We start from the raw sequence: 25,890 nt of genomic DNA on the forward strand, positions 1-25,890 counted from the left end.
AACTAAAATAATGCACACGGAAATTGTTAAACTTTACAAGTGTAAAATATTAACACATTGAGAAATAAAATGTTAACTTTGAGATTTAATAATATGGCTGTGCTTTAGTAAAAATTTCCCAATGGGCAAAAGGAATAAATAATAACTTATTTTGACTGGCAGAAACTAGAAAATCTTTCTCAATGGTAACTAGTGATGGTTTAGAATATTTGGAATCTGATGTCTACAAGCATAATTTCACATATTTAAATTCATAACAGCAGGCACAAAAAAATTAAATAGACCGGCAGATTTTTCAGCATATGATCACAGCAGATTTAGGACCAGGAGAGAACTATTGCAGACAGTGACTTATAAATGTTTTTAATATGAATATTGCAGAACAGCTCATACTTGGGCCAAATTTTAGTCAAAATAACTTGTCCCTGGACTCCATGGATACATTTTCAACACACAAAGTTTTGCAACCAATTTTTACAAATGAAGAACTCCTTTTTTTAATGGCAGCAGACGTGCATTTCGGTAAATCAACATACCTGATCTATGGGACCTTAATAAGCATGTTTCATAACTAATTTTGAAATTATGGCAATATAAAATCAGGTAGGTGGGAGGTACTTAAACGGAATGCAAGGCAAAATTACTGAATATTAAAACTTGATGTATCAACTTTAAATTAAAAAAAAAAAAAGCCTACTTAAATAAGGAAGTACAATGACTGTTTTAGCTACTGCTTCCCCTTTTCTTGCAGCCCATCCTAATTTTCAGGCTTTAGCTTGGCTCCACTAGTGCAAGCTGTCACTTTTGACTAGAAATGGAATAAAGCCAAGTACTACACAATAGCTGCTTCCTGCTCTGGCCTCATCTCCTATACCATCCCCAGGCCAATGCCTGCCCACAGATGCTGATCCTACCAAGCCAATAATCTACCAGCAGTCAGTTCACAGCTATGGCTATGATTCTGTATTTTTTACACTCTTGGCATATATCCACAACCTCACAGTTCTCATTTTTAATGACTTTATGGCAATAAGGCATCTCTAAATTTTAATCAAATGTTAATATAAAGGCAAAATAAAATAAAAGAGGGAAACGCATATAAAAACTCAGGGACTAATTGAGAATGTGCTCAACCTTTGTCAAAATATAATACAGGGGCTGGCCCGGTGGCTCAGGCGGTTAGAGCTCCATGCTCTTAACTCCGAAGGCTGCCGGTTCGATTCCCACATGGGCCAGTGGGTTCTCAACCACAAGGTTGCCGGTTCAATTCCTCGAGTCCCGCAAGGGATGGTGGGCAGCGCCCCCTGCAACTAAGATTGAACAAGGCACCTTGAGCTGAGCTGCCACTGAGCTCCCGCATGGCTCAGTTTTGGTTGGAGCCCGGGCTCTCAGCCACAAGGTTGCTGGTTCGACTCTCACAAGGGATGGTGGGCTGCGCCCCCTGCAACTAGCAACAGCAACTGGACCTGGAGCTGAGCTGCGCCCTCCACAACTAAGACTGAAAGGACAACAACTTGAAGCTGAATGGCACCCTCTACAACTAAGATTGAAAGGACAACAACGTGACTTGGAAAACAGTCCTCGAAGTACACACTGTTCCCCAATAAAGTCCTGTTCCCCTTCCCCAATAAAAAATACTAAAAAAAAAAAAAAAAAAAAAAATACAAAAACAGAGAAAAACACAGAATAGAAAGCTCTCATTAAGCACTATTAATACAAATAATCCTGTTATTCCAATTTTGCATAATTATGATTTGCACCTGGCACTGACTAACTCAATAGTTCTCTCTTTTGAGATAAATCTAGATTTAGGTTGAATGTCTTTTATCCTTGAGACTAAAATAATTAGGGATTAACTTGATTAGATTAACACTGGCCAGAAATGGTTTTTCCACCTTCAACAAGTTCACAGAATTCTGGCTCTAAGTGCTGGGAAGGAACTTCAAAGGTCATTTAGTTCACCTTTTATTCAATACTTAGAGGACTCCCAAACCTGTAGCACTCATCCACATGGCCTCTGCCCAAAGCCAAACAAAGAAAAACAATTGTGTAACTTGCTGACTATTACTTACACTTTTTGAAATAAAAATAACTATTAGCAGCAAACGGAGCTTTCACTGTGGGAAAATAGGTGTTCGTGGACAGTAATACCACAATAGGGTTCTGCATCTTTTCTAATATCATTTTCTTAAAATGATAGCTTAAGAAGCCACCACGGAATCTTATCTAAATATAATGTTTAAAAAGAGAAGAAACACTACTACGAAGACATGTTCTGTTTTACATAGACTATAGCTTGTACCGACAGTGATAAAGTTTATGTAGCACCAGCTGCAGAAAGAATGGTAAGAGTTCCAAAGACAAATAAGACTGTTAAAAGGTGCAGGTGGTAGCAGAAAAATGTCCAAATGGTTGAGTATAGTAGAAAGAGTTTAAATATCCACCAAAAAAGTTTAAGACACCATCACAAAAAGGAAAATTCAGAACAATGTCTACATACCTACCTTCTATTGAACAGTTTTCTGTGTAGTGATAAGCTCTTTAATATTTAATTTTATTTATTCTTCTTAACAACTCTGAGGTAGATAGTACTGTTATCTTACAGATGAGGAAACCATTTATTTAGAATGCTTTATGCTTTCCCAATGTCACACTGCAAATAAATAGCAAAGCTTGGATTTGAAACCATCTCTGCACGAATGGACTTCAAAATTAATTTTCTTAAAAATATGCTAGACTGATTCTTCAGGAGAAAAGACTCCAGTGAAGACCCAATCAATTAGCTGCTTCTGATATATTACACTAATCAGATGCCACTGTTGTGTAATTTGGTTATTCTCTTGCTTCAAAACATGTAATGATTCCTATGTCCTATAAGATAAAAGCCCCTTAGTAATTATACTTAACAATCAATCCTTTTCCTCTTTTATCTGACTCCACAACACTTATTTACCTAGTATGATGTCTACTATTCAAAATCAAACTCTCTTCCCTAGCTAGGTTGATATTCCACTGTCCCCTAAATCTACCTCCTCTCCTCACCGATCATGCTGTCCTTCCTGCCAAATGTCTGCCTTAGTCTCTGTATCTTCCACTTCCATCTCCATTCAAATGAATCCCATTCAAGTTCTACCTCCTTCATGAGACTTCTTTAACCATCCTTCTCTACAGACTTCTTTCTTTGTATTCCTGAAGTCGTTACTATTTTTTGACTCCTTAAATAAAGATATTTCAAGGAAACTGATTTTTTATGTAAATTCTTGTCGTGGATTATAAATTCCTTTAAAAAAAGGACTGACTTAAAGTTTTATCAACTTTTAAAAACCATTAAGTACCTAGCAGGATGCTGTGATTGGGGAAACCACAAAATTTAAATAACTGTTGAATGAAGTCAGTTGGGATGTTTCCAAGGCCAGATATTAAAAAAAATTTTAGGGTAAGTCAAAGGAAAGTAGAGTCTAAGCATAAAATTTCCATTTAAAGTCTCCTTTCTGGGGAAGAATCAAATGAGTCAACAGTCAGTGGAACACTAAGAGCTCTAGCCTGTTAGAGCTCTGGGCCTGTTTCTCCTATCACAACCACAATTGCAAAAGCTCTCATTTTAGGGGGTGTGGGTGCGTTCCAGTCCCATATCCTAACAGGAGATGTGCTTCCAGTGTTTCTTATACATTCCTATAAAACCTCTCTGAATATCAAGTTTAATCACTGCAAAAACAAAACCAAGAAACCCAACTTTTATCTTGTGAAAAATAGCAACAGTTTGCTGGGCAGTTTCAGGAAGTCAATTTTTTTGCTTTTAGTAAAATTAATGGGGGGAGCAGTAATTTGATACCAGGAAGAAAACAAATCTGAAAGGAATTCTGGGACAGAAACATATACATAACTATACTAATAAATCCTGGACCAGGTCAAATTCCCATACCCTCTCTAGGATTGTTAGTTTAAAAATACTCTAAAGTGATATATCTGTTACTACAAACTAAAGTAAGAATGAAGAAAAAGTCTCTTCTCTATCCACCAAAACAATACTAACAGGAAGTTCTGTTTATTTCCTTCTGTAAATATTAACCAATATTATCATAGTACCCAGAGGAATAAATCTGCTTATAAACCAAATTACTACCAATATTATTTAAACTTTCATCAGTGGTCACTGATGTCAAATGTGTAATTCAACAAAATGTAACATTTGGCTAGTAACAACCAACCAGTCAATTGTTCACCTGGCTGACTGAGGGCAAAATTTCACCTCACTCACATTATCTCATCTTGGTTGTGAAGCAATTCCAAACTCCATAGGAAAGTAACAAAAGTTTGGAAGAAAAAAATACCTATCTTTGCTACACACTCCACTCCCTAAACTACTGGTAACTGATCCTATGCAATCAATTGAGCTATCTTTAGTAAACCAGATGTGCTGAGCAACTACTATCTTTGGGATATTCTGAAACCACAGCCAATAATTTACATAATCAGAGATGGAAAAATTGGGGATCTAAAAGGACTCCAACTGGGAGAATTTTGTTACTGAAGGACTACAGAAAGATATACAGATCTGACAGTCCAAACACATCCATTAACTAAATAATGTAAGACTTCTCTGTTCAACTCTTTAAGTAATATTTAGTACAGGTACTAAGAAAATACTCAGGTTGCTCCACCCATTCATTTTCCTTCAACCAGGAATTCACAGCACAATAGTATTATATCGAGTCTTTAGTAAAGTAGTTCAATGTCTATATTCTATGATGATAAACACTATAGTATTAAGTCTTATCTCTAAACTTTTATCAGTTTATTATGACCCCCAACTTCAAACAGGATCATTTCCTCAGGTCTAGGGTGATTCTACCTTATTCTAGGGAAAATGTTTCACTATCATGAATTTTTAAAATAAGTAAAATAAACATAAAATATAATTTTGAACATGCACATTCTGCTTCAAATCTCTAATGGTTTTAAACCAGTGCCCTTTGTATAATTCCGTTACTACCTGTAAAAGCAAAAAGGATTATGACCCCTGGAAAACACTGGACTAATAAGGCAGACCAAGCCAGATGAACTGATATAAGTCATGTACAATTTTCAGGTAAAAAATAATTTCTTCTATATCCTCTATGAAGTCACCAACCTGAGAACTGCTGGTGTGCATGGCCAGAAGCCAACTATAGGACAAGATGATTTCAAATTCATACTAATAGTTCAATGTTCGTATTTCATTATCAAACTGTCTTTTATATGAATTAGATCAAAACATTTTAATGGAAATATTTTTTAAACTTCTGTAATCACCCTCCAAAGTAAAGCAACAATACTAAAGAAATAATAACTCAGATAACAAAAAACAAACCCAAAACGATAAAAAACATCTCTAAGAATTATTTTTTTCCTCCTTCTTGCCAGCCAGCTGACAGACAGTAGAATCTGCAGAGTTCCCTCCTACTTCCTCTCTCTTTTCCCTTCCCCTTTACTTCAAAGAAAGTTAACAGCACCCAGGCAAGATCAGGAAATCTAAAAGGAGGAAGCAGAAACCATTTGTGTGCATAAGGGTGGAAAAAATAGAATACCATGGTATGCTGCTTCAGTTACCTAATTAATATACATCCATTATATTGCCTATAAAATGTAGGTTTGATTTATCTGTTCATTCATCTGTCTTTCCAAAATTTTGAAAACTATATAATCTGTGGTGGTTGCACTTGCCCCGCAATCCCCCAACTATACGTCAACTAAAAAACTGACTAGATCAACTAACTTAATATATGCCACCTGATAGTCAATGCATTGAAATCATTCAGAGAGATAACTGTAGGATTCAAAACAGTGACCTAAAAGTGAAAAGATCTGTATTAATCTTCATCATGTTTCCTAACCATTACCTTACAATATATATCATTCTGATGTATTAAAAAAATAGGGCTATGCAACTATATAGGAAATGAAAGGGAGCATATTACTACAGAATAAAATGCTGAGAACTCAAGGAGAAAGATGATGGATAGGAGTCCTCACTACAAAAACATTTAATTAGATTCACAGCCAAGCATCATTTGTGGGAATTTTGAAAACAAAACTTAAATGTACTCATTACTTTATACACAAAAGCCATTTCCAAAGAAGACTTTCCCCCATCACACTTAATTAAGAAGTCTACAAAGGATAATTAGCACCCAGATTCTTAAGAAATTGCCTCATGAAATTGAAAGAAGTGCGAGAAAACAGGGAGACCATTTAAAAAACTTGTTCAATTTTCCCCAAATTGTTTGACTTACGTAGGGTTATCCTAAGGTTAAGATATGTCAAGGCACAATTTACAAAATCTATGCCAGCAACAGCTGCCATGTTTAAGATGCCAAGAAATGTACTGTTTAGACAACTGGTTAAAGAAGAGCATTCTGGGATAAAGCCACTCTACTTAAATGAACTCTAAAATTGTTTCCTTTACCTAGAATGTGTCTATATTTAACAAATTTATTTAAATAAATAAATTTGAAAAACTAGACTGAGCCATCTTAGGTCTCTGGAGTAAATTTTCATTCAAAATATTACAGTAGGAGTCTGTCATTTACATATATTTAAAAATCTTCTTTCAGTAAAACTAAATATAAAAATTAAAGTACACCAAAAAGAAAGCTCTACTGTAAACCATATTTCTAAAACTTAGCAAGAAATTTTAAGGTACTCTGGATCCTAAATCAAGTGCTCTTAGTGTAATTCTTTCTGATTTCTTAGAACTGCAAGTTTCTATTATTTGTGAAATGCAAATGGTTAAAATGCCAAGTAAATCAACTTTACCTCTGGAAGACAGAGTATATCCTTGTGGGCCAGAGGTTGGTTTACCTATACCAGCAGAGCAACAAGTAACTTACTAATATAGGTACTCATACAATTCACCAAGTCAAATAAGACTTTAGCTCTTGTTCCTTTAATAAAATTATAGAATTATTAAAATCTAAAAGTTTAAAAATGTAAAAAAACCCCCTATGTTAGCAAATTCTTTCAATCATTATAATTTTAATAAACATGCTACAGAATATTAGGCCACCTGACAAAAGTTTATTTTTAAAAGTATTTTCTACATAATAATCTTACCTCTCTAAATCAAATCCAAGCTGAAAATTCTAGAGTGCTTGCTAATCAGAAGCCATGGATTTAAAACATTAAGAGCTGGGAGGTTCCTTTGATTTTACCTCGACCTACCTAGTCTAATTTCCACTAAAAGACTGTTAGAAATGAAACAAATTATAGTAAGGCATATGCTAAGCTAAATGACATTCACAATTAAAAACAAAACAAAATAAAACCTGAGGGAAAAGCTCTAACATCTCCACCATTAAACTGGGATTTGCAATGAATTTTTAGCAATGAACAAAGAGCAAAAGCAAACCGTACAAAATGAGGCCACTTAATGAAATAGGAAAAATGTGAAAAGACAAAAGCACATGTATGTAGACTTCAAAATAGGAAGTAACATTTAACTGAGGGAACTATCTCATTTTGGTAGATCTAATAGAACAGGCTAACTAATTCCCTAAGTATTATTAACTCCACACACAACAAATCACTGCTTGTTAACTCAAGCTCATGTTCTTTCCATAGAAATGATTCCTCCACATTTTATTTTTGAAAAACACTAACTATTCCAAAATGAAACAAGAGTAATGTCAGCTCCATTTAAAAAATGTCAAACTAGTTCACTCATCCTCTCAATGCAATTACTATTAATTATTTTAAACATTTAAGTAAAAAGAGAGCTATAAAATATAGATTTAATTCAATCTAAAATCCAAATATACAAAGAAAACAAACATCTGTGCATTTTCACTTCTACCTTAAAAATTAACTGATAGAACTTTACTAGAAATATTAAAAAACATTTAGCTTAATACTTTTGATATATTTCTTCACATGAATTTAAATCTAAAAGCCTACCAGAAAACGTTTATCCAATTAAATTTGTTTTAAATGCAACAACTAGAAACTGAAATTTAGAAACTGAACTATTCAATTAATGACAATCTAAATGAATATGCTCACTTAAAGTAAAATGAACTACTGTTATGTTAAACTGATATGCATGCATATAGTAAATACTAACCTCATTACATTAATTCACCCAATTCTTAACCTTAGAGCTGGAGATAAAGATAATTTATATTAACATCTAACCAGTTATTTTCTAACAATGAACATTATTTATAATGGCAGGGACTTTATTTTGCTCACTTGTGCATTCCCAGTGACAGAATGCTGCCTGGCTTATGTATTTGTTGATTGAATAAATTAATAATTTACCCTATAATCAAAATTTATGGAATGCATTGGGTTCCTTGCACACCTATATGTTAGCTGGAATTGAATATTTAAAAAAATACCGGAATATCAGTGAAGTTTAATAAATAGTTTACTTTTAAAAGCAACCTAAATTTTCTTACCTGGTAGGGCTGAAAGGCACTATCTTCAGTTAAAAAATCCAGTTGTTTATCTACAAGGAATTCTACTGCAGTGATTGAACTGGGTATACTTTTTTCAACCAGGGGTTTGAAAGTCTGGTAAGAGAAAAAAAAAATTTCTAACGGTTATTTTCTGGGTTTTATCCTCTAAACTTGAAGAGGTATAAATACAATGTGTTACTGTCGATATCATAATGATTTTTAAGATACCAATTAATATTAGTTGTCATATAATCTAGGGTAAGCTTTTACCCATAGATTGTCTTTATTAAAAAGGAATGAAATAGATTTATAAAGGATATGAAAATTCCAATATATTAAGTCCTCGCTGTTAATTTTAAAAAAGAGATAGTCAAATATACACGTGTATAAAAATTTGTTAAGATTTACAAAGGAGATATTGCTTCTGAAAAAGTAAACTCGGTAGGAGAACATTTATTTCAACTGTTTTTTTTTTTTTAAATGTAAGTATTATTCTGTTACGATTTACATGTGTAGTTTTTTTCTAGCTCATTCACATCAAGGATTTTAAATGATCAGGATGCATCTGGCCTTTTAACTCCGCCCCGTGTACTACCCACCCCCACCCTTGCCCCAGCCTCAAGCACAAATAAAAATCCAGCTGCTTCAATGTGAGCTGCATGGGGGAGGGGAGCAGGAAAAGAAGGAGGTTAAGTATTACACAAAAACCCACCTTTGAGTAATGTCTTTCCAGATCTCCACTACTTAAAAAAAGGAGGGGCAGGGGTAGATGTTCATTTTATTATTTTAAAGATTCACCTTTTACATAAAGGATTTTATTCATACCGTGAAGTAGGGGAAGGAGTGAGGGAGGCAGGAGAGTAAGAGGAAGGAAATAAAGGTATTATGTATGCATATTTTTAATGACTATCACACTTTCAAAGTAGAAGCAGCTTCAGTAAAAACCAAATGTCTTATATTCATGGTACTGTTCTAAAACTTACAAAGAAAACTAAATTCCACCATCTTAAAAAACAGTGGCTTTACTATATAAAAGAATCTGTTTAGAAAATGGAATTAACAAGCAACTCAGTTTCTAAATTACTTATATCACATGGAGAAATCTTTTTTGCTACAAGGCAACTTGTGTGACCCTTTGGCTGTAAACCAAAGCTTTTGGCACAGACAGTAAAAATCCCCAGGAGATCCAAAAGCCATTGTTTCCCCCTTTTCTTACTATGTCTTAAATCTAACATCTTGCTAATCACAATAAACACGCTGAGGAAAAACTTTTCAAGATCTTTAGTTCAGAGTGGGTCTTGAGTTAATTTCTATATTTATGAAATTCCTTTTAAAGCTTTGAATTTGATTCACTGAGGAGTCTGTAACAAATATGTAAGCTAAAAACATAATAAGCACTTTACCCATTTAAGCATGCTTTATTCTACACTATCCATACTGTAAACTTATAAATAAGTAATATCCTCTTTCCTAAATTAAAACATAAAAAAACTCTTACATTCCCACTTACTTCCAGTATTTATGATTAGAAAATCAAATCACAGTTATGATCCTCCTTCCCATATCCTAGGACTAACCTTTCAAGTTTACTATCACATATGATTCAGAATTTTTTTTTTTGGGGGGGGGTTGGAATTACATTTTCAAAACAGACATTCCCCCATGATTTAGCCAGCTCCTGCTACTGTTGCCATCTAACATTTTCATTTACCAAGACCAAATTCCTAAAATTATTTCATAAAATCCTATTCATAATTTTACCTAGGAAGTGACTCAAGTTTGTAAGTAACCTAAGAGCATTTACTTTATTAAGACTAAAATGTCTACCAGTATGTGATCAACTGACATGAAATACATAACATTTTCATTTTATATCTTTGTTTAAAAGAAACTAGAAAACACTAGTACCTTCTAGAGAACTTTTAATCTTTGAGCTTTATCAAATGCTCTTATTTCTTCTCAAACACTACCACGTCAGGTCAACTCTTGAAGGTTAACAAAAAGGTCCACAAAAGGTATTATCTGAATGACTAAAGATACAATTCAATTAAGCAGGATTTGTGGAGGGGGAGAAAAAAAGTAAACTTCTCCATCTGAGTGCCTTTCTTACGCAAATAATACAGGTGGTTTGCATTTCCTATGAGACCTAGTCATTTTATAATATGAAAAACATTCTTGTGAAGAGAATCTCTCAGAATTCTGCTTTTTAAGGTACATCAGAGTTCTAAGGGTAAATTTCAATAGGCCATCTTATAATTTAAATTACTGAGTTAGGGAAAAAAAGGGTTAGTTTCTAGGCTAAAATACAAAAGAATTTCTCAATTTAGCTACCAGAAATGTTAAAGACTAGTTTTATAATGTTCTATTTCTGATACATGAATACTTACAATCACGTACAAATGGAGGTCAAAAGTATGCCATGTTTCTTAAATAGCAAATAGGGCCAAAACTTGCAAATTTTAAATGTGCAATTATATTTAAATTATAAATGTGTTCCCAACAAGGGCTGATAAATATTTTATATTTCTTGTTAAAGAAATATTTCAATATATATTAAGTGAGCAACCCTGAAAATGTGTGACTGTTCCTACTTTTTATGCTAAAATTAAAGACAATATATAAAACTACGTAGTTAAAATACATACTGTTTTTTTTCAAGTGGCAGATCAACGATGTAACTTATTAAATTTGTATCCAAGTAAAACACATTTCAAAAACATTAGCTTAAAACTAAAACAAATATTTAAATAAAAGTGAATGGACCCTACGGATTTTATGATGAATCTGTAGTAAATATTTCATGGGTCTAGGTGCACTGGAATGTAAAGAAACTAGAACTCATGCATAGCTAAGTAATTCAAGACTCTAAAGATACATCATTCTATGAGGAACTTCCACAGCCTAAGGGGAAGCAATGAGCTACTATCAGAAAGTCACAGTAAAATATGGCCCTAATCACAAAAAGACTATTATTCCAATGGTGAAAAAAAGCCTTTGAAAATCCAAATGAAAGTTATTAATTTAAAATTGAATACTCATAGTTGAAACAACACTTTTTCAATTTTATTAATGAATTAAGAGTTCTTTTAAGGCCCTTTGTCTGTGTTAGCCATACTTTATAAATAGTCTAAATCCAAAATAAATAACTTAGTTGAGAGCCTGCCTTTCTAGTAGGGCCTACCACGCTATAGGAAGAATGCTTAGAACAACTGTATCCTGTTTGGGGCTCCATGCTGCACCACATTCCATTCACATGAGGAAGAGGCGAACAGATGAGCCCTCCTTGAAAAAACATTTTTAAAATAAATCAGCTACAGCTCTCAAACATAACTCAGCTGCTCAAACAAACCATGTTAATAAAGCTCACCATTTAACATTTAACTGGAAAATCATGGAGTTATGTCTGTATAGTCTGAGTTTCTAACAATCTCCGGTTAACATTTAACAATTTCTTTTCCAAGTAAAAAAAAATCAGGCTCATTAACTACTAGAACCTGATATAAATCTCACTAAAGGAAAATACTGAAGCAGAAAATAATCTAAGCAATATTTTAGAAGTCAAGGTTTAGTCCACACACACAAAAAAAGGACTGGAGTGACTTGAACGAACAAAGTCCAAATTCCCACCCAAGCAGGTCTATTGAAAAACACGATACTGTTAGAAAACAAGTTGGGGGTGGGGACGGGAATATACCACACAAAAAAACCTCAGAAAACAAATACCCCCTACTCACTTAAAACATTATATTCCAAAAACTAATCTGAAACATTTCTACTGTAACACTTTAAACAATTAAAATTCTAGTTTTTAAATTAATTTTTAATGTTATGAAATTACTTAAATAAACCTTTCTAAACAAATGAAATAGTTGAAAATTCTTAAAAGTAAGAACACTAAGGCTAGGTCTATAAAAGGCAGTGACCTTAATTCCTACGACTGAAAAGCAAAACCAAATATAAATTAAGACAAAAGAAAAAGGAAGCAGAAAAATACAAACCGTACTTTGTTCTTGAGAATTTTAAAGTATCTTTAAATCTCAGAAATCCATGACTGGGCTTTAAAGGTCAAGAAGTATAGCTGACATTTCCATTTTGTTCTCGAGCACTATTTTTTATCTAACCTAAATACTGTTTTAGTCTTCAAAAATCACAGGCAAATGGCTCTCAAACCAAGCATTTCTGAGATCACTTGCAGCGTCGTCATTGTATAGGAAGAAAAGCCAAGACCATAGAACGAAGCAGAGGCTGTAACCTAACAAGTCTCCGATGAGCAAATGACGATTTTCTGTCCGCTCTGGCTCAACCCCGGCAGTGATGAGGATTACAACTCGCTCTTTGTCATCAGCAGTGTGGTGTTAACGACTAAGAAATCCTGCAGCTGAAGCACTACTGCATCCTCTGATCTGGGTCAGGATAATTTCTCCCGAGGTCGCTTACATAACCAGTAAGATACTCCAAATAGAGAGAACAGCCATCCATCAGCTAGAGAAAGCCTTTCCCACTGTACTCTGCGTGGAAACACACTGCAGTTGCTTCCAACAGTGCAGACACCCAAATGAGAACGACTACTTGGCTTAGGGCACACTGAGAGAAGGGAAGAGGCGGTGCTCTGTAAACTGTAACTAATCCCCGTCACAGGTGCTGATGGAGTCACTTCCAGCACGAGTCACATTACTGGTGATTACTCATTTGGCTGCGGCCATAGAGACTGGCTCATAATTTTAACAACAGACAAAGACAGACTAGTGGCGAGACTGAGAGCTCAAGTTTACTGTCTCCTTCATAAAGCAAATGCAAATACAAAGTTTTTGCTTTCCAGATATACCAAGGTGAGAAAGTGTAGAAAACAAATAATATACAAATATCTCTCAAGTTGGCAAAAATGAAGCATGACTTTAAACCATCAAAAATACGTCCAAGTAATGGATTTTTCAGTATAACCATTTCTCCTTAAAAATATGCTGATATAAACAACCTCAGGGGAAAAAAAACAGTTTAAAACAGTTTTGTGAGTAACAGTCTAAGCGACATCAAATGACATAACCAACAACCTCAGAAGTACTATACTCAAAAGAAAAACAAACTGGTAATATTAATTTTGGCACTTTTAAAAATACTGAAACATTTTCATTCTTTATAAAAATAATTTAATATATAGTTCAGTTATAAAAACATACCATTTAAAAACAAATTTTCCTGATGTGTTATCTAATATGTGCTCTTAACTTCTTTCTAAACTGTTATATTTTATATAACAGTAATACTGTCCAGTGTGGTAGCCACTAGCGACACAAGGCCACTGAGTTGCAATGTAATTAATCTAAATTGAGATGTGTGCTATATACCACACACACTGAATATGAAAAAAAGAATGTCATAACTTCCAGTGCAAGAAAACATTCACCTATTTTTAAATGATGTATGTGAATGGTCTTTTATTATAAATTTGGCCCAATCTCAGTTAAAATAAATCTAAAGATTCACACTGATTTTTTTATACCACATATACAACCAATTCATCAAATTATGTTGAGAAAAACTTCCAGCCACCAGCCAATGCGCTGTCCCCTTATACCTATTCCAGATGTTTCAGTTTCATTTCAAAGAATCAGGTTTACTATTGAAAAGAAGATATTTTCAATGTAGTATATAACAGACTTCGCAGTGATAAAAATCTCAATCAATCCTTTTTTTGTTTTAAAAACAAAAAAGATATGGGTAATGATTAGCCTAAGAATGTTAGTAACATGTAACTTTAGAACACTGATGATGCTAAAATACAGAACTTTAGAACAAAGTATTTTTCAAATAATGAGTCAAGTAAAGGTTAAATTATACACAACAACCCAGTAAGTCATTCATAATTAAATCACTAGACATGACTACAAAACATATATGGAAATGAAAGAATTCATGTCATATGTTACAAAACAAAACAAAACAAAAAACTAGATAAATACAGCAGCCTTATTCTGCGCTCCCAACAACAAAGAACCATCAAATGCTTGATGGAGGTTATTATAACTAGCAAATTTAAATAGATTTCATACTATATTCCTACAATTTTACTGTACATTAGAGAATGAGTCTAATATTTCACAGGATTCATCTCATAATCTCACATAAATTCAGTTTTGATTATATATGATATAAATTTAAAAACAGCTGTTTTTGTTCAAGTACTATCAGTCCCCTACAGAATCAAATAACACACAGAACTACACTTAGTTAATCTAATTCCCACAGTATTTATATATTCTTAGTGACATAGAATGCAATTTTTATAAAATCAAAATAAACATCAATACTGAGAAACTATGCATTCAAATTTCATACTATACCATGGCTAAATTAAAATGAGATGCTTCTCCATTACTATAAACAAATAAACAAATACCATAGAGTCAACTCTTAAAAAAAATGAGGGTGCAATTCTTAAAGAAAATGAGGGTGTAATTACTTGAAAACCATAAACATCTTTTTAAGTTGAACTTGACATTTTTATAAATATATGAATGTGAGTTTGTCCTTGTATTCTCATAAATTTCAACACAAACAAAAATAGTGAATTAATAGATAGAGAACCCACTTGGTAGCAAGCATTCAGTTGCTCAACTTTTACATCTTAATTCTCTCCTGTTCCTTACAACGCTTTAGGATTGGGAGATACCACCTTTCAGACAATGAAAAGCACCAATTTGAGGAGAATAGCTTTTCTGTCCTTTTAATTGGTGGTTCTTATGGTTTATATGTACCTTTAAGGAAGGAAGTTGAAGAGTTACTGTTAATTTTTCTTTTCTTTTCTTTTGGCTGGGGGAAGGGGGACAGAAAGTCTTTTCTGGCAGCTAAACCAGGCTAGAGGAAGAGGAAACTACTCCAGTTACTGCACAGAAATACACATCTCTGACTTCCTTCCTTTTTAGCTGGTTTCTAGGTTACAAGCTGAATAAATCAACAGAGGTGAGAGAGTAAATAGAGGCTAACTAGGAAGGCAACATTGTATGACTCTCTGAATAAAATCTGTTCCTTCCAATAACGTAAGAACCTTATACATACACTTAAGAGTAAAATAAATGAGCATTTTGGCTTAATTTATCTTGGGCCATGAAAGAAATAAATTCCTCATCTTTATAGATACAGAAGCCTAAACAAACAAGTGGTTTTCTCCAAGCATATAAACTTCACAACCTCTAAGTTCAATGGCCTACCATTGTAAATATTTTTTAGACATAAGGGTAGGAAAAGAAGATGAACAATAGTAGTAAAGAGGACTTAAATTTAATATGGCCTAATAGGAACACTAACTAGATTCAGAAAAATATTTTTAACATACCCTATTGTCCTAGAAATCTATGAAAGCATATTATCAAACGTGTAAGTACTGCATCATGGTAATATTCAAATAATTAACTTCACAATGAATCCATGAAGATTTTCCAGGCATAAACATTGTTTTCCAGTAGGCTGGTGCAAAAGTAATTGCGGTTTTTGCAATTATTTTTAACCTTTTAAATAGCAATTACTTTTGCACCAACCAAATACCTTCCACAGACTATGAATTCTACAAAAATTTCCACATGATATGAACCTGATATTACTGATTTTTTAAACTCTGTCACTCCCTAAAGTATGCAACACATTCTTTCAACCAATATGTATGGGATGTCTTTTATGTGCAAAGCACTGTGCTTGGCCCTGGAGGCACAAAGGTGAAGAAAAGACAACCAAACTCCTACCCCAGCACACTGTGCAGACTTTAAGAAGGAAACAGACATTAATAGAAAAATCATAGAAATAAAAGATCACAACTCTGTTAAGTACTCAATAATTGGACAATTAGTGCTTCTTTCCCTTTCTTCACTATATCCATGATAACTGCCCCAGTCATCATAGGAGGGGAGTGCAAATCAATGTGACCATTTTTTAACTTTGCAGATAACATGTCATTGATTTTAATGACATATATTTCAGGGAGGAAAAAAAAAAAAACCTCCCCCAAATCACTGTTGAGAATACAAAAACACTCTACGCAAATAGTCTCTGAATTTTTCAGTCGCATTATGGCTGAAATCAGTGTCCTTTATTTTTTTCATTCTAGACTTTCTAGAATACTAATAAAACACATATTCTTACTCTAGAATACTTCCCGTGAGTTTGTCATCTCTATGACTCTTTCAGAATCTCCCTGATTAGTCCCTTTTCCTCACAATATTATGAGGTTTCAGTTACTTTTCTTTCTCTACAACTTTGCAGATTTGTGCGATTAAGATAATCAGTTTTGGGGGCGGATGGGTGGCTCAGTTGGTTAGAGCTCTGGGCAACGGGGCTGCCGGTTCAATTCCCACATGGGCCAGCGAGCTGCGCCCTCCTCAACTAGAATGAAGTCAATGAGCTGCAGCTGAGCTCCTGGGTGGTCAGATGGCTCAGGTGGCTCAGGTGGTTGAGGTGGTTGGAGCGCGGGCTCTCAACCACAAGGTTGCAGGTTCAACTCCTCGACTCCTGCACTCCTGCAAGGGATGCTGGGCTGTAACCCCTGCCACTAAGACTGAACACGGTACCTTGAGCTGAGCTGCAGCTGAGCTCCCAGATGGCTCAGTTGGTTGCCGGTTTGACTCCCCCAAGGAATGGTGGGCTGTGCCCCCTGCAACTAACAATGGCAACTGGACCTGGAGCTGAGCTGTGCGCCCTCCACAACTAAGGCTGAAAGAACAACAACTTGACTTGGAAAAGCCCTGGAAGTACACACTGTTCCCCAATAAAAGTCCTGTTCCCCTTCCCCAATAAAATCTTAAAAAAAAAAAAAAAAAGATTTCCACAAATAATACAAAACTGTATTTTTAGACCCCAAATTTCACCTTCTTCTAACCTGTATTTTATATTGTCACTAGGACATAGTCATATTTATATATCCTGTCACCATATAAAGCCAGATATGACTAGAATAAAATGCTTAACCTACTTTCCTAAGTTATTTATACCTCTTTCAAAATCACTAGAAGTGCTATCACTACTTCAGAAGCAGGTGCCTCAGAATTCATTAATACAATAACCATGCTTAATGATTTATTTTGTTCCCCTTGTTCATATATAATATTCTGAATACTTTGATAGTTTTCCTTTAAACTTGTCAATAACATGCACTTTTTTACAAATTATTCCATAACTGTAATGTGACTTTGATAAAAATTCCAGTAAGATTTTAGAACTAGACAAATCAATTTGATGGAAAAGCAAATATAATCAGGAACGCTCTAGGAAGGAAAGAAGGAAGAGAGGAAGGGAGGAAAGATGGGAGATAGGGAAGAAGAAAAAAGCGACAATAGGGAACTAGCCCTAACAAATACTACAACATATTCCAATGCTCCAATTACTACAACAGTGTGAAACAGGATTATGAATTAACAGTCATCAATGGGTAATTTAGAAAGTCCCAAGATAGCATCACATGAGCATGGGAATTTAGTGTAACAGAACAGTAGATTTTCAAATCAGAAGGGGGGGGGGGACAAGAAGAGAAAACTGAATAAAAGAAAAACTGTTACAATAAAAATGGAACTTTAGGGATTAATAGTCTCATTTTTATAGATGAACATATGGGCACTCAGAGAGATTGTGACTTTTCTTGTCAAAAACTTTGTATAAGCCCTGATACTAGAACCTAGATTTCTTAACTCATAACTGAGTGATTTTCACATTTAAGTTGTTGTGAAAGAGTTGTATTGTTTTCATGTTTCTTGGCATGAGGTGGCAAAGAGCAAAGTGTTTTGCCATGTGCTGAATAAAACTTTAAACTTTGAACATAAAATTGAGGAAAATGAAACCAGTCCAGAAGAAACTGCAAAACCATATAATACTGAGGAAAAGAGATAGAACATAATACATTTATGTATTTTAATAATGCTTATTGACACTTATGTCACCTATCAGAATGATTATAGAAATAAGCAGGATTAGGAAAAGAAAGCAACGCAATATAAAGGGGTTTTTAAAGCTGTGTTCAGAAAAAGAACATTGGGAAGATGATAAAACACTAGTAGTTAAAAGAAAGGGAAAGTTTAATTCCTATTTTGTTACTGTTCTTTCTGTCAAGAAAAAATATTTTTAATATGGAAAGTGTAAACTAAAGATTAAAAATAAACTGAATCATAAAGGATAGGTAGAGGAACCTTTTTGCTTTGTTTTCAGTAACAGAATCAGTTTTCCTTATAAATAACATAATTACATTAGAGATAATTTGGAAAACAAATGAGTGAAAAGGATCCCGTAGTTTTAACCATGTAATTGCACTTTCAGCCTTTTTTCCCCACAAGTATATGTTAACAAGTTTCAAGATACATCTCATGTATAAGTCGCTCATTTTCCTCAGTATTTTTTTCATGTTTTCACATTGCCATCATTCTAAACAGCTACCTAATACTAGAGTGAACGCACATTAAGTTTTATTACGCATTTTCTTAGTGTTAGATATTAAGGCCTTTTTCACTTTTCTATTACAAAAAAATAATAGGAACATCTTTATGCTTTTATTAAACTAAAAATCAATCTAAGTTTAGATGGATTCAAATAAGTTACGCTAGACTATTAAATTGATAGATTAAAAACTGACAGCCAGGGGTGTGAGGTGGGAGATGAGGGTAAGGGGGATCAAACATATGGTGATGGAAGGAGAACTGACTCTGGGTGGTGAACACACAATGGGATTTATAGATGATGTAATACAGGATTGTACACCTGAAATCTATGTAATTTTACTAACACTTGTCACCCCAATAAATTAAAAAAAAAAAAAAGACAGCCATTACTGAGTCTTTGAAAAAAATCATGGCATTAATAAGATATTAGAGACAAATATCTATTAATATTTATAAAGGAAGAAAGGGGCAATTTGGAAACAAACTACATGCTAATAAACTTGAATTGCAACAAAAACTCTGAGATGGATAATTAGAATCATGGAAAGAAAAACCAAAAGTGATTATTAAGAGCCAAATATGTTCTGCAAGGTTAATTTGTCTTTTAATAAAAATAAAGGTTACTTTCATCAAGACAACCTGTAATAGATATGTCAATGAAGAATGGGTTGGATTAACAGTTCTTGATGCATCTGTAGCTGGTTAAAGAGAACTGAATAATAGTTCTGCTTTTAACCTATATAATACTATCTCTTCATCTTTGTTCTTACACACTCCCAAACTTAATGACAAGGTTAGGTCCTATTTCGGGGTTCAAAAAATCAACTAGTAGAATGTGAGGGAGATCTAGCTTCCTAGAAATTCATGTGAAGGAATCTTGGAGGATTCAAGAAACTAAACCAATACAATCTACATATTTAAAAAAAGGGGGAGGGGGTCAAATTTTGACACAAAGTGCCCAGGTACTTTGATACAAAGAAAGGTAGCAATCCCTTTAGATTTTACATTGTTCATACCATCTCTGAGTATCTTGTTCAATTTGGGACCTCATAATATAAGAGAAACAATTACAAACTAGTCTGTCAAAGACATTTAAAAATCATGGATTATTAGGATCATTTGAAGAAACAGAATGTTTTACCTGGAGAAGAGAAGGACAAACGATAATTATGTACTATTATTTAAAGAGTTAGGAAATTTGGAAAGGAAGAACCTTATAAGTAAAATTTCAAGAAGGCCACTTCTAACTCAGCACAAAGAATAAACAAAATTTCTAATAATTAAATACTACCAAAGCAGACTTACTCATGAAGTGGTAAGTAAGCTTCCAGCTTCCAATAATGAGAAGCAATTAAGGAGAATCTGGATGAAAACTAACTTGACAAGTCGGTCATTGAAGGATACCATTTCTGGCTTTGGCAAGGGGGGTGGTTTATAAAACATTAAAGATTCTTTCCAATTCTAAGACTCTAATACTGTCTTCTTTAAGCCACTTAATGTTTAAGAGCAAAGTGAAGATAAGCAAGATTGAACCAAACTTTTCACAAACACTGCTACTACTTTTGCATATATGAAAGCATAAAAGGAGTACTACTGAATGTTCCTCTATAATATTATCCACATAAGGTGGCAGAATTAAAAGTAAAATGTAACATCTCCCATTTCATAATAAATTAAGTTAACCAGGGCTTGTTCTGCTTGGCAGAAATAAAACTACATGGGAGACTTCTGTGGCACGGGACTTCTGTAATCCACAGATCCTTTATCTCTTCTGATGAAAAAGCAAATGTAATTTTGTGGGAATAAGAAATACTACAAAATTAAATCAACCCAACCATAAATGAAAAGCATGTGTTAAAATGGTAATAATCACAAAATCACAGAAGAAATTCAAAGTTAAGCTAAAATAAAATGTCTTACAGCCTTGAGCCCTGGTCAAGCATACCATCCTTAGAGAATACACACCCTTACCTTATGTTTCCTGACCTTTTTTATTCTAAAACTAATTTGAAAATGTGTTTTTCAGTTTTTCTTAATCATTTCACTGTTTGTACTCTTGGAAAGTTGAATAGGATATCTTTTTCTTTACTGGTTTTGTTAATTTCCGTCTGGCAAACATCTGCTTCTTGTGTAGCACAAGTCAACAAGGCTCTACAATTATTTCCCCATTACCTCCTTGTTTGTCAAAAACTCTGATGATGTCAGCAACAATCTGGAAGCTGAAATTTTCAACTAACAAGAAGGATTCATAATTTCCATTAAGTATGACACGGTAGCTATTTTGATTATCTTAAAAATTACTACATTTTAGGTGATAATGACCACGTATGCTAAGTAGCAGCTGGATTCAAAATATGGGTAAGGTAAGACCAAAATTATCAAAGTTTCAGCCATATTTCTTTAAGTATTAATAATTTATGCCAACATTTGACAGCCATGAAATATCAAAGTACTGCTGTGCCAAGTTAAAAGACTACAATGGAAGATAGAACCTTACATGGAAGACTTTGGTTCTAAAGTGTTTTACTTCAATTAGAAATTATTATTCATTTAAAATAAACTTTTCTTGCCTTGTAATATATTGCAGAACTGGAAGTTATACTGCAAAAAAGTACAGAGAAAGTGAATACCCATAATCTAATTTCAGGTCAATAACCACTAATACAATTTTAATTCACTTCCTTTAAACAAAGTCCCTCCCTTCTACAGCTATATGCTTTAATTCAGGTCAGTTCCTGTTTCACTGAGGACAACACCCTTTAAAGAGATAAGGCAACAAAAGTCCCAAGGCTAACTGGGAAGGAAAAAGCTGAGGCCCATTAGTGTTGCCCAGAAGCCTTATTTAAGTTTATCTCTTCAGAGAGAGGCAAGTTTCACAATTAGACTCTTCATGGATAATAAAGATTCCTTCCAGGGTCTCAGTTTCCTTCAAAGATTCAGACAGCCTGTAAGTAGTCTGGGCAAATAAACTTCTTTGGGACTCCTGTGGATTTAGTAATGTTTTAGAGCTTTTGAAACAGTTGCTTTTTCTTTGGGGATCTAAAAGCTTCCCTGCATTGACCACTTGACCATCTGCTTTAGGAGCTTTTTAAAATAGAACAAGTTTTCCTAATTTAAGGAATCCATAGGATTGCCTTTCCAGCTTCCTGTCACATTTAGGCCAAACTGTATGCTTTAACTTTCAGCTGTATTCTACTTGGCCTTGGAGAACATGGGCACTTGAAAAATTACATTATATTTAGGTAAAAAACAAAAATCAAGCCATTAAAAGTGGTCATGGAACTATATACATTTTTCTGTTTCGATGTGAAGAAATGCTACAAAGAGAAGCAATTGTTTATGAAACAGGTTTATCAATGGGTCAGCTAACAATGCCTGTGTACTTTCCATTGCCACTTTGCCAGGAAGGAGGGAGTTTTCTTTATCATTCTCTTACGGTGGTGAACCAGATTGAACTTTGTTATGCTTCATTATGTTTATTACTATATTAATTGGTGAAGAATCCTGAACGGTATACTCTGCTTCTAGAGCTTGATGCTGAAGGCACAGAGGTGTTAGCCAAGTCCGAGAACAGTAGTTCTCAAAGGGTAGCCCCCTGTCCAGCAGCATCAGCAATACCAAGGAACTAGTTAAAAGATGCAAATTCTCATGACTTCATCCCAGACTACTTGAAGCAGAAATTCTGGGGGTGGGGCGTACAACGTGTGTTTTAACAAGCCCTCGGGTTAATTCTGAAGCACTGTAAAGTTTGAGAACCAGTGGCTTATAATGTGTTCTATTCTTAACCTTTCTGGGGTCAAGAAGCTCTGAGTCTGATGAAAGCTATAGCTCCCCAAACAAGACATGCATAATTTTGCACCACAGTTTCAGGGGTCTCCAAGATCATTTGAAGGACTTTCTAAGAATATACATTTCTAAGCTTTAACTCTGATGATCTACTGAATCAAAAACTCTTGTGTATGGGACACTGTGTTGCAAATCTTTTAAAAAGTCACTAAAAAACATCTTTTGCCTGCTGTCTTAATATCCCCACAAACTGGCTATAAGCATCCTGCCCAGATGAGCAGGTGAATGCTGGCCCCTGGCACAAGTTCTCCTTCCTGCCCTCCAGACCTACTAACATTCAAATGCACCAGTGAAATCCCCTTGCTCCTTTTCTTGTGTATTCCGACCTGATCCCCAACAAGGCACTAGCCCACAGGTCCTTGTGCTCTCTTGGCTTCTTATCTGCTTGGTGGAATCTGCTTCCTTGTGGCATGCAGTGACTTTCTCTCTCCAGGACCGATGAGCATAATGAACTTTGTTTTCATGTGCCTTTCCTGTGTCTCTCTTGTGGCTGCACGTGACAACCATCACATAAAAAAAAAACACAGAACAGGCCCAGGAATACTTAAATGATACCTAAGGTTCAGTCGGCTTTGGGAACCATGAATCTTGGTTGAGAACACATGACCTAGAGTGACTCTATCTCAGAACATACTGCCCCATCCAGGTCTTTGAAATTCTCTCAATAGATCAGGCTCCTTGTCACTTTGCTAACTCAACCTCCTACTTTCTCAGGAAGCACAGAACCTTTAAAGAGCTTACCAACAGCTTATGCTGGAAAGCTGCTCATCCTCAATGCAGGGATATTTGAACCATGTAGAGATTAATTTCACACATCAGGTTTTCAAATTCAAATACCCTAGAGCTAGTAGAGAATAAGCTCTTCGGTATTATGCAGAGAGATTCCTATTTAAAGATGCCTTGGCTTCCTAAAAATGTGAAGAAGTTAAAGTAGGCTCAGAAAGCAGTAATGCTGCTTTCCTAGATTACATGTAAAGAGAGAGCACAGTACAAATAGCAAACAATATAATGGCAAAGGCAGTTTCCTCTTGATGCCTAAAAAAGATGAAGATTCCCATTATGTTGTTCCCTACTTTCTACTCATAGTAGGAGGAACAAAGAGGAAGTTCCTTAAGACATGAAGAGCCAGAAGTGTGGTTAATCATTTAACAAAAGATTTCAAAGCTGATTAAAATAGCCTGTGAAGCAGCAAAAAATTTCCCAGGTCACATGAACTATGAACCCAGAATGAGTTGCTTCAAGATTGTGGCTGAAATAGGTGAAGGCCCAAAATTACACCATAGACTTTTCTATCACATATGATCAACTGCAGCAATTTGTTGCGTTTTGGGGTTGTTTTTTTGGGGGGGGACTAAGCTTAGAAAGTATATATGAAGTTACAATGTAAGGTGCTCATCTTTAGAAAAACATATTCCTGTTACTCATTGAAATATAAAGCATAAAACATTCACTAATAATGAATCAAGCTCTCAAAGTACATACTTTACTAACTACAAGTTCATGGCCATTAATTAGTTAGCAAACATTTATGAGACACCTAACCGATATGCATGATATTATATACAGGAAAGTAAGAATTACCAATATGTTTTCCCTGGCATCTCTCTAGACAACAAAAGAACTAACTTCTCTTGTACAATGAAATTTAACAACAGTAAATGTTAAATATCCAGTTCAGGTTCCAAAAAGCCACTACTTAAGTGTGGTGCAACACACACTCCCACCCCATCCCTCACAGGCACACATTATTATAATATGTGGTAAAACTTGCTGGGTAGCTTTTGATGCAAAAAGGATTAGGAAGTTTTATTCATACTACAAACATTCACTGGAACATCTACAATGTATTAAGCATTGTCCCAGAGATTTTGGATGGAAAGATGAAGCTAAACAGAAACTCAGTATAAGGCAAGAATGTATTGTGGTGTGAATGCTAAAATTGCTAGTATAGAGTGTTCCAAATATGTAAAGCAACAGTACCAACATACTGAGATCACTTCAAATGAAAATGAAAGGTATCACATTCAGAAAGTCATAGACACTAGAATATAAACAACAGGAGGTGATCTGGATCCTGAAGGTCTGTCTATAATCAGGTCATGTTAGGACTGGTTAAAGGTATTGGGAATGTTTAGCCTAAGGTCTTTATTACACTTTAATATTCAGGAAAAACTTGATATGTCTTGTTCTAGAGCAGAGTATCTTAACCTGGGTTAGAAAAAAAAGTCTTCAGGAGTCCAGGTCCAGAAAGTCCTTGAAATTATTTGTAAAAATTTATGAATATAAGCATTTTTTTTCCTGGAAAAGGGGCTTATTGGTAACTTCCATTAGATTTTCAAAGGAGTTCCTGACTCAAAAGATTTAAGAAACAGTGACTAGAAAATAAACTAAGTCCAATATATGAAAGTTATGGAAAGCCAGATTTTGGTTCAATGTTAGGAAAAACTTTACAATTTTAGCTGCCTGGTAATGGGATGAGCTACCTTATAAAGTAATAATATCTCAGAAAGAAAGCATTCACGCAGAGGGTATTTATTTATATAGTACACTACAACATGAGAAGTTGCGGGTACACGTTCAAATCTGTCAGGGTTTTTTGATTTGAAAAGATACATGTTTTGAAATTTTAAATCATATTTAAGAAGAGCAATAGTTTTCAATTATTTATTAAAAGTATATCGGAGGCTAAAATCATTGTTACATAAGAATTTCATTTATGGGTAGGAGGTATATGACATAATAGCTGTAAATATGTGTTTGCTACATTTTTTGGTTAATATCTAATTCTGTTTTACATAACAAGAAAAACAAATGGGCTAATGAAATTCATGATATGGTTAGTATAGATAGCAAGCATCTTATGTAGTATATAGAAAGAATAAAAGGGAATAACTAGAAAGGGAATACACGGAAACACCAAGTAAATCTAATCTATTCATTAAGTTCAGACCATGTCACCTATACATTGATATAGCTATATGTCACCCCTAAAATGGTTGTTCATTATGACACCCCTTATGGTCTCATGTGTCCTCTGCCAAAAATGTCAAAGATGAAAGGCAGCTGCTCAGCAAGACTTTGGTGAGTTATAATTGGGGCCAGGCTTACTTACTCTTGCAAAAGTAAGCATGTATTGATTCCAGGCCCCTTCCCTGGGCTGAGTTCCCAGGCTCAATTCCAACTCTGGTCCTTATAGT

General features: G+C 34.4%; 1 protein-coding gene across 12 annotated transcripts in view; it reads right to left on the reverse strand.

The window, feature by feature from the left end:
• The window catches only part of JMJD1C (jumonji domain containing 1C), a 250,673-nt gene that overhangs the window by 71,968 nt on the left and 152,815 nt on the right, over positions 1-25,890 (reverse strand). For 7 of the 12 annotated variants that reach the window (XM_019731785.2, XM_074339494.1, XM_019731780.2 and 4 more), the window contains one exon: positions 8,436-8,549. The exons of 2 other annotated variants lie outside the window; for them this stretch is intronic. Coding sequence is in view for 3 of the 10 variants with exons in the window: in XM_074339494.1 (XP_074195595.1) it covers positions 8,436-8,549 (114 nt within the window). In the remaining 7 variants the exon portion in view is untranslated. Of the gene's footprint in view, positions 1-8,435; positions 8,550-12,433; positions 13,027-25,890 lie in introns of those variants that run through there. 3 more of the 12 variants (XM_074339498.1, XM_074339500.1, XM_074339499.1) reach the window with 3 other exon arrangements.

This window comes from Rhinolophus sinicus, linkage group LG07, assembly GCF_036562045.2.
Source record: "Rhinolophus sinicus isolate RSC01 linkage group LG07, ASM3656204v1, whole genome shotgun sequence".
In the NCBI taxonomy this organism is placed as follows: domain Eukaryota; kingdom Metazoa; phylum Chordata; class Mammalia; order Chiroptera; family Rhinolophidae; genus Rhinolophus; species Rhinolophus sinicus.